The sequence below is a fragment of the Patagioenas fasciata genome, chromosome 6 (genome assembly GCF_037038585.1).
Source record: "Patagioenas fasciata isolate bPatFas1 chromosome 6, bPatFas1.hap1, whole genome shotgun sequence".
NCBI classification, from domain to species: Eukaryota; Metazoa; Chordata; class Aves; order Columbiformes; family Columbidae; genus Patagioenas; species Patagioenas fasciata.
In genome coordinates, this window is record NC_092525.1 from 20,106,245 (window position 1) to 20,116,293 (window position 10,049).

The following is a 10,049-nucleotide window of genomic DNA, read 5'->3' on the forward strand; positions in this document are numbered from 1 at the left end:
AATTGGGAATACCACCTGTGTGATGCTAAGTGATCATTTTGTTGGCAGGAGCCATGGTAAGAAAATCTCTAACCTACTTTTCATGATTTATTTTGACTGTGTGGTTAATAATATGAGTATGGAAGTTGCATGCTCCTAAGAAGAAAAAAATCTAATTTACTAATTCTACCAGTTCTGCTACCAAACACATATAAGGCATTAAATATTTTTATTGCAAAGCTCTTCTTTTTTTTCCACATAGCTATTCTTTTCAGGCTAGTTTTACTTTGTTGTGGACTAATATGCCATTTCTTTAGGTGAGAGCAGCTGTTACACCTTGATTTTGCTCAGGTGATGGGAAATGGTTGAGAAGCGAGTAAAATGGTACAATTTAAACTGGAAGAATCAACAGTTCAAAAAGATTAAGAAATGAACAAACAAAAATACCCCTAAGATGTAACATTAGGCAGATATCCTTTCTTTGTTGGCTGAGTGCAGCTCTGCTATCCCAGCTTTCAGCAGCGCTTCTTCGCAGGGATGTGTGGATGCCTTGTGTTCTGGGGAGGGGATTGCACAGATCTATTTATTTTTTTTTAATAAGTAACTTTCCAAGAACAATTCAGTTGAGGAAAACAAAAATTTAAAAAAAAAAAAAGCAACCAAAAAAGCTACCACTGTTGCCATGGATATGAAGTACTTTCTTCCTTTTGCTTGCTTCTTTGATATTCCTGCCTGATGGCAGACAGGAGGCTGCTAATAGAGAGTGTACATGTGGGACCCTGAAAGCTGTGAGCCGCATTTGTAACAGCTCCTTGTCTCTGAGCGTGAGATCTGGTATTTACTCCAAGTCAGGAACAATAACAAAGTGATTCAAGGAAGCTTAATACCACTGGAGGGAGCTTTGTTACCGCTGGTACAAAAAAAGGGGTTGAACCTTTAAGAGCAAAACTGTTCCTACATGTAAACTTCTGGGTAGTGATTAAATTTTATGAGCAGTAGCTGTGTACCTCATTATAGATTTTTTTTTTTCTTTCCATTTGGTCTTATTATATAAACCCTCTGCTTTAGTCTCCAGAAGGAGACCCAGTGGTACTTTGTGGTGACAATGCCAGGGTGGCAGATCAGTATTTTCCTTACTGTTTTCAGAACTGATCCTGGCTGTAGGGTCACTAAAATAATATAATGGTTTTCATGGGCAACTCCAGAGAATTCTGAAAATGATGATCAAATTACCTTTCAAACAACTATATTCATTACCCAGGTTTGATTTAAGTGTGTTGGTTGAGCTCTGTATCTGCCAGCGGCAGGAGCCAGATTCACTCTTTCCTGCTGCGCTAGCAGAGAATTTGTTCTGCTGGGTGTCCCCAAGCTGTGAGGACATCATGGAGGTGGGGACAGAGCAGTGGCAGAGCAGGGCAGCCAGCATCTGAAGGGGACAAATGTCCCCTGCCACTGCAAACCCGCTGAGGGACGTCAGGATGCACGGGGTGACTTACCCAGCCCCATCAAGCCAGCACATGGCCAGCAGCTGGTTGTTACATCCCAGCAAACGCTGTAATCATATCTGATACCGAACGAAGTATTTAATGGCCTAGATAAAAGCTTTCCGGTTGTTTAATTGGAAATGTCTTGCTGGTTTACATAGACCTAGTGCCCTGGTTTTATGAGATTTAGAATTGTGCTGAGAAATTGTTTCCATGGAAGCAGAGATCACTAAAGAAATAATGCATTCCACATTTCCTGCAGGATTATTCCTTTTGCAGCCTGCTGTTCTAAATACCTAACTCTTGTAGTGCCATTGCAGCTTAGCATGGATTAAAGCAAGTAATATTTTTTTTTTAGTGTCACAGAGGCATGATGTATTTTTTGAAATATATATCTATAAATACATATGTATCCATATAGATACTTGGAAATACTTTTGGTTTTAAAATAAGTCTGTTTTCTCCTTATTTACAGAGGGGGAAAATCTACCCATACAAAAAAGTCAATGGGAAAGAACACTTTTATTTGGGCAATTTATGCAGCTCTCTCAGGGAAATTTGAAATGATCCCTTCTTTGCCATTCTCTTGTCACTGTTCTACACTTTTTGCTTGGTGATGGTGATATTGTAAAAGTGGCTACCTAGGAGGGAAGAGACGATGAATGTGCTTTCTAATTAAGGTAACAGCAGTGAGAATCTTCCTCCAGCAGGTAAAACAGACCATCTTGTTCAGTTACCTGTGGTTTTTCTTCCATGTATTACTTTTGACAAACCACTTTATCTTTTTCTACTCCAAGTGTTTGTAAGAAGGGAAAACTGTGAAATGATAATATGATGCTGAGACCAAACGTGATTGACTGCAAACATCACATAAACTACTATTTACCAAAAAGTCCTGTTAAAAAGAGTAGATTTCTATAGGTTAATGAATTATTTAGAAATTAAAAATGGGATAAGGTTACTAAACTATTACCAGAGAGTTGTCAATGTGACAACTTGAAATACCTAGTGATTTTTGTAATGATTTTAAATTTAGATCTCTTATTTTTTAGGAAAGGTAACTACTGTTATTTTTCCCTGAGGGAAGGGGAAAGTGTGACAGTGCTATAAAGAGGCCAGGGATAATTTGAAGAACTTGCCTCATCTTTACTCCCTCAAGTACAGTGTGTTTCTGTGGCTTATTTAGAAATAGCTCTAGCTGTGAAGATTATGCCCTTCTCTGGCAGTAGAGAGTATTGACACGTGGAGCTCTAGTTGTAAATGTGTACGGCGGTATAAATGCTCACTGGCAGCCAGGGTAATTGTTCTATCTCTAGAAGTAGCTGCCATGGCTTTGAAGCAGGGCAGGTAAAAGGAGCTGACGGCAAGGCTGGGTGCAAGTTGTGTGGATGGGAAAATGGCTCATATATTGTTCTGTGGTCATTACTGGTCCTAAAATAATGATTTATGAAGTGCCTGACAGTGTTTGACAAAACAGATGAATGGGACTTGCTTAATGCAAACTGGAAAAGATATTTCAGTGGCTGCCAAAACACATGGAACAGTAACTTGTGCTTTTGTAGATTCTTAGGGCACTTGGGAGCTACTGCAGGGTACTGCCAGAGGCATTACTCAAAGCTTAGTTTGAAAAATTTCTGCAGAAACAGGTAACAACTTTGTAAGGGTAATGCAGGCATGAAAATCATCATTCCTAGTGCTGCCTTGGGATGAGTATGTGCCAAAGGACAAGCTGAGACTGCGCTCCTGTGCTCTATGTAGGGGAGCAGCCACTGAACTGAGCAACAGTTATTCCTCCTGAACTGGCAGCTGCTCCAGGCAGTTTACATTAAACTCCAAAAGACTTTACTTTATAAATGTATGGCAGTAGAAAGGAGGAAGACAATAACCAGTAAGAATCTATACAGTGGAATGATACAGTTCTGTGATGGAAGATGGAGGAAACCCATGATGGAACCAGAGGAGTAGGATTTCTTCTAACAGAAATGGAAGAAATGCCTTAAATGTGTTTGCATAGTGCATCAAAAGGCGAAAGAAGGAAAAGGGCAAGTGGCTTGGGCTTTGATCCATAAAGGAAGCCCAGGATAGGAGCTTCAGGTCGGCTTTTGTCTGTTCCTGTTGTTTTCTCATCAAGTAAGAGGGGTGGGAGGCAGCTGGAGGCAGCATCGGTGCCACTCCCTGTGAAGTAAGAGATCAAAACGCAGCTCTTCACTAGGATTCGGATAGGAGATGCAACTTGTTTCAGAAGGAAAACCTGTTTGGTGGGATTTGGATCTGGATAAAGGGAGCAGCACACCAGTGTGTAGGAACAGAGTAGCTCTGTGAATGGGTTCAAGCCTCAGATCTTGCCTGCTATCCCTCGGGACCATCCATGCTTCTCACCTGCAACATGGAGCTGCTGCTGGGGGTTTTGCTGGGTCTGATACTGGCGGCAGCTTCGTCAGCACAGAACAACTGCACCTACGCGACCAAGTGGATGGTGTGTGCCCAGACCTGAGAACTGCACCTGCACGCTGGGGGGTTCCAATCACAAGGTAGAATGTTCAATGTTGACGCCAAAATGCTTGCTGATGAAGGCAGAAATGATGCTCCTGAAGGAGAAATGCTTCCAGGGCCATCCCCATGGGCTGCTAGACGTCAATGGCATTTACAGTCCAGACTGCGAGGATAGTGGCATCTTCAAAGCCAGGCAGTGCAATCAAGCTGATGCTTGCTGGTGTGTGAACACTCCTGGCATAAGAATCACCGAAAAGGTTGACAAAAGCCTGAGGTGCGATGCACTGGTTAGAACAAGCAGGATCTACATTCAGCTGAAGCACAAAAAATTCTGGGGCCTGGGATGCTGCCCATGTAGCAAACACTCTGAAACAGCTGTTTGAGAGTCGATACAAAGTACATTGCAGCCATTAAGTATAATTCTCCACTTACCCAAATCGACCTGAAGCAGCATGACTCTGGGAAATTTAAGTGTGATGTAGATATAGCAAATGTAGCCTGTTACTTTGAGAAAGATAGAAAAGATGACTCCACATTTCATTCTAACAGTACATTAACTGTCTCTGTCAATGGAAATGCTCTGGATATTGAAAGGATTTACTACATGGATGAAAAGCCATCACTGTTTTCCATGAATCAACAGGCTGGTGAAGTTATTGCTGTGGTGATAGTGGTGGTGCTGGCTGCTGGCTTGGGCATCACTGTGCTGGTGATTCTCAGGTTGTAGTGCACAATAAGAGAAAGATGAGATTGAAGAAATGGATGAAGTAAGAACACCAAGCTTATAGCTGCCCAGATGGGGAAAAAGAAAGGATCTGAAAAAAGGAAAGCAACAACAGGAACAAAATGTTTTTAAAAAGACATAAAATTCAAATAGCAAACAGATTCGGTGTAAGTAGATGGATTTGGAGATGTTATTTTCTTTTTATAGGAATTTGTACAGTGACTGCTCTAAATTATTCTAGTTTACTAAGAATTACTTTTTTTGGTTTGGGGTATAAACTAATTTGGGAGTCAGTTACCTAAATATTGTAAATTAGTCCCAATTTAAGGGCTAAGAAAACTGTTACATCATTTGTTTAGTGTAACGTGGAATGCTCTCACCAGCCCTGCAGCCCTGCCTCAGCTTGCTGAAATACTCCTGAGTGCTTCTTGAGATATCTGCTTACTGAAACTCAAATACTTCTTTGGCGTAATTGGGTTATAAAGCTGCTTTTCTGCTGGTGGACTTTTTATTTTAATGTGGGTAGTTTTTTCGTTTGTTTTTTAAGTTGCTGGAACCTTTTTCATCAACAAGTAATTTCAGAAATATGATACACTATAGCACCAGAGGCTTTTATACAGAGTAATTTATTAGGAAACATTCCTGTGGGCATTACCAGTTATGGAGATCCCACATTTCCAACTTTGTACACAGGCAGCGTAGGGCGCTGTTCCCACCTGTGCTCCGTAACGAGGCTCTGACGCTCGTCAGCAAAGATCCCCCGATCCCAGTGCAAGTGCAAGTTAATCTGGGTGTTCTGCCCAAATCCAAACTCTGGTCATAGTTTTCTGTCTACCTAAACTCCCCTTGCAATTTTAATGGGAAGGGATATTTTTCAGTGTTGTACAGCTTCGCAGGAATACTACACAATGCTTCAGAACAAGCTGGAAATGAGCTTTATTGTAGTAGAAGTGCAGGGGGAATTTAAGAGCAGAGTGTCATTAATGAAGGTGGAATTGAACTGAACTTCTTTGCTACCTACTCATCTGCTGCACTTGTTTGGGAGGTCACATCCACCATGAAGGACACTTCAAAGAAAACAATGCTAGTAGTTAAATGTTGAAATACTGGCAGTTATATTCTCCATGCTGTGTATGGATGTCTGGAAGGTCTGTCAGTCTAATCTGCATGTCTTCAAAATGAGACCTCTACACACATGCACTGCAGGGTCAGCTCTTTTAATTAGTTTCAACATTATTTGTTCGTAATTACAATAATAGTCAGTAATGCACTACTTTTATGGTAAACTGCTAAATATGCGTCTCTGATTTGACTGAATAGGATACCAGGAAAACACTGAAGATGCTTTGATTCTGTTTCTGCCTTTGTTTATATAAAGGAGGAAAAGATTGTCTGTTTTGGGTGGAATGGGAGAGTGTTTAATATTTTTTGGCTCAACATACACCATTGCCATTTAAAATCATTCTTGTTCACTCACCTGTTGGGAAAACTTGGGCTTTGGATACATAGGGTGAGGTGGATGCATCATGTTTCCCCAAAATCAGATTTTTTTGCAATTGCATCAGCAGTATTAATATACCCAAAAACCTCTGGAGCAGGGTCTACGATTTCTTGTACGTTGTACAGCAAAGCCTCCAAGCTGGTTGGTTTTCAGTCACATTAGTACTGATAGAAGATGAAGCGAGAATATCTAGGCCGAATTTTCCCGAGCCACTGGAAAACTCAGAACTTGGCCTAACTCCACACGATTTTGCAAGTAGGATTTTATAAAATGGATTTGAATAAAAATCTGGAGCTGAGTACTTCTCAGTGCTGAAGAAATGTAGGATCAGAATGAAAATTGCCCAAGTACGTTGCCTAACCACTTTCTCAACTTATGCAGAGGTGATAAAAGCTAGGTGTTAGGGCTATGAGAACATGAGATGTGCCCTCTTTTCTGGGGATCTACTGTAGTTTTCAACATTCTTTTAAAATTACTGCATTTTTCTCACATCTGTTGTAAGAAAAAAAAAATTTAAGGTGAATGATGAGCTTTTGTATTAAAGTAGAATATAAACATATGGGCATAATTTTGACTAATTGTTGAAAAAAAATCTTACCACGTAACAGTTTCAGCATATTTCTTTGCTTCCTGCTTTTTCTTCTAGAAGCTGAGATTGAAAAAAGAGGCTGTTGTGGTGCCATTCATATTTTTATTAATCATTAAAGGACTGCCCCATGAAAATCACGTGTTGTGGTCAGTTATTTCCTCGCTAGTCATCAGGCACCAGCAGCGTGCATGCTGCTGAGGAACTGGGAAGACGCTAGGGTCATTCAATAGGAGTGATAAGGTGTGTGTCTGCAATTAATCAAAAGAAGGGAAAGACTAATTGCAGTGCAGAGCTCAGAAAACCTCACTTTGGACTAGATCATCATTCTACTTGAATAAGGCTGTGTAAAGCTACTGTAAGGTCTCGGCTTTAATAAACTGAACATACCCGTTGCTCCTGCTAAGTACTCACTCCTCTCCTGCTCCTCCAGCCACACCACCTCTTGGGCTGTATCTTAATAGTAGATCAAGTATTTTATTGTAACAGCTTACGATGTTTAGCTTCTTTGTCCACTGCTAATGTTCTCACTGAAAATGAGAAAATGAACTCCTTGTCAGCTTTAAATTTTGCAAAATTGAAATGCTTTTTATTATTAATTTGAATTTGGAAATTTCTAACCCTGAAATTTCTAGTTATCCGTTTCCTGATTACATCATCCTGTTCTAATGGGGTGTTTGTCGTATTTAAGCGATTAGGCTTTACACCATCTGCAGTGGGTGCTGCAGGTATGGTGGTAGTGACAGTGGGTGCCCTCAACAAGTGATTAACATCACTCTTGTATCCGTTTCTGTGGAGTCTGCTCAGGCATAAAAGTAGTCAGGGATTGTTTTGTTTTGGAATGCTGTGTTAATACTCTGTAGGTATAAATACACATACATTTATGCACCTGTCTGTGGGTAAATAGAGAAACAAACCCCTGGCTGATATGAAAGAGTGCCTGCCTGGATTATAAAACAGAGGGTATGTTTGCTTTAACAAGGGTAGAGCCGTCTGTTGTTTAAATTATGTTCTGCAATTCCAACTGGTGAAGTGCTGTCTGAGAAAGCTCAAGTAACACCGGCAGAGAAGAAATTCCTGCCTCTATGTTAGGGCTCCAAAGAGCCTAGTGCTGCCCTTTCTGTACAGTGCTACTACCAGTGCAACTGCACAAAGCGCGTTTGGGCCTTCGCATTTAACTCTTAGTTTAAAACTTTTTTTACCTCTCAAGATCAGAGGACAATGCAAGAAGCAAAACCAGCACTACAGCAAGGGAATTAAGGATTCACCGAAGGCTTTAAACCCTCTTGAACTCTGTTCCATCTATTCCCCCGGTAAAATCCGTGCCTGTTTATTTACACAAGTACGTATTCTCCAAGGCACTGACACAAAATCCCTGTGTTCATTTACATATGACAGGTGTGTGAACACAAATGCATGTTCCCACACTTAAAGACGCACACCTCGCGGTTTCTGTGAGAGTGGGCAAGCCCCAGGGAAAGCTTTGGGGCAGCAGATCCTATGCGGCATTCAGCCTGCAGCCTGCTTTTTGCTCTTATCAGGGTAAAATAGCCCAAACCTGCTGCTGTTCTGGAACAACAGAGAGGATCCTCTTCTTGTCCCATCTTTCCCCATTTTAGAATAATCTCTTTATGGATGCTTGGACTGGGATTATGGCCAGATTAGGTTAACGATGTTGAACAAAACACCTGCTGCATAAACGCACCCCCACCCTTTTGTTTAGATGGTAAAACACCAGCATGTCTGTGATGTTAAGTGCATGATGACAACTAGATACAAGATCCCCACAACAGTCCTGAAAATGTTGAAAACTTGAGGAATCACTTTAGAAAAAAACCCACACTTTTTCAGAGAACAGTTAAATGACAAATTGGCCTTTCCTCCACTTCTCCTTAATTAGAACAGATAATGCTATTAAACAAATATTCTTCCTCATGCAGGTATAATTATCCTTCGCAAAGCATTTCCACTGATGTACCTCAGGGTTTTAAGTACTGCAATCACCTCTCTTAATGCTAAAATTAATCTTGAGTCATTACAATTGCTATCAGAGCAGGAAAAATCAACTTCTAGAACTTTTGCCATTATTCTTCAGCAGTTCTAACAAAATTCCTTGTATCAGGGCTTACCTGGTTACAATTCCGTGCACAGTAGCAGCCTGACAAGATTCACATCGCATTTTCATGACGATCCTTGTTCCCCCAGGAATAACAATCTTGCATTCCTACTCCAGCACAAATCAAGCACCACAGAAACAATTAGGGAGACTTCGTAATATCTAAATGAATGACTGAATGAAAATGCATTTCTAATTTTCCCCTGAGATTTTTACATGTGGGCCAAACAGTACTGGTGGCATAGGCACCCAACCCTTTTCAGCTAAGTTTTGTTTGAAATATAATAAAGGTCTGTCCTTGTAAGGCTTGAAATGAGAAATCTCAACATTTTTGCTACTCTGGTTGCACCCAGAAAGGTAAGTGAAACAACTAGAAAATTGGATGTGGCTATGCTGTAGCTGCTGTGCAGTGCACGTGTGCTAATTTTTAGCACAGGTCTGTTGAGTTCTCCTTTTTTCTTTCTATCTTCATGTGCTCTTTTCTGTTGTCAGAAATAAGATAGCTTTACAATTGTCTCAATTTTGCTGAAGGAGATAATTGTTTACCAGATTCTCACGCAGACTGTGTTGGTATCTGATAGAGAGATCCTGTAATTACCTGTGCTGTATTTGCTGCTTGTCTGCTCTGAAGTTTTAATTATAAATGCTGCCACTTGGGAAGACATTAGAACCTGCAGAGTGTGCAACACAATTTTTAGCCTCGTCCTTGCAGACTCAAAGCATCCATTGACTTTAACAGGAATTCAGGTGAGTCAGGATTGCAGAAATAGCTCCATTAATGCTGGGCTTAGGCATGGAGAATTCTAGATAAAGAAGACAAGAAAAGCAAGCAAATACAAAGTACAAGAAATAAAGACATTAAGCATCAGGAGACTTTCATGGGACTTACCATCTCAGTTCTGCATTTTTTGCAGCTGGGACAGACACAGGCCTTAGGTTGGACAAAGCGCTTTTCTGCTGCTACAGCTCAGCTGGTTTTGTGACTGGAGCTGACAGTCACCGAAATTAAAGGCATGCTAATTGACTGACAGATTTTATTCTTCATGCCTCTTACGATAATGGAGGTTGGGCAGGTCTTAAAGGAGTTGTGTCTCATGAAAACAGACTTTCTACTGATCACTACATAAGCCCCGTCTTGGCCTGTACTCCCAAGAACTGGTCACTGT

General features: G+C 40.8%; 1 protein-coding gene across 1 annotated transcript; it reads left to right on the top strand.

The window, feature by feature from the left end:
• The first annotated feature begins 263 nt into the window (after positions 1 to 263).
• On the top strand, positions 264 to 6,904 carry TACSTD2 (tumor associated calcium signal transducer 2). The gene is given in 4 exon segments (XM_065841948.2): positions 264 to 3,950; positions 3,952 to 4,284; positions 4,286 to 4,348; positions 4,350 to 6,904. Coding segments are annotated over 4 exon segments (849 nt in total). The 5' UTR covers positions 264 to 3,831; the 3' UTR covers positions 4,684 to 6,904.
• Positions 6,905 to 10,049: the final 3,145 nt, after the last annotated feature.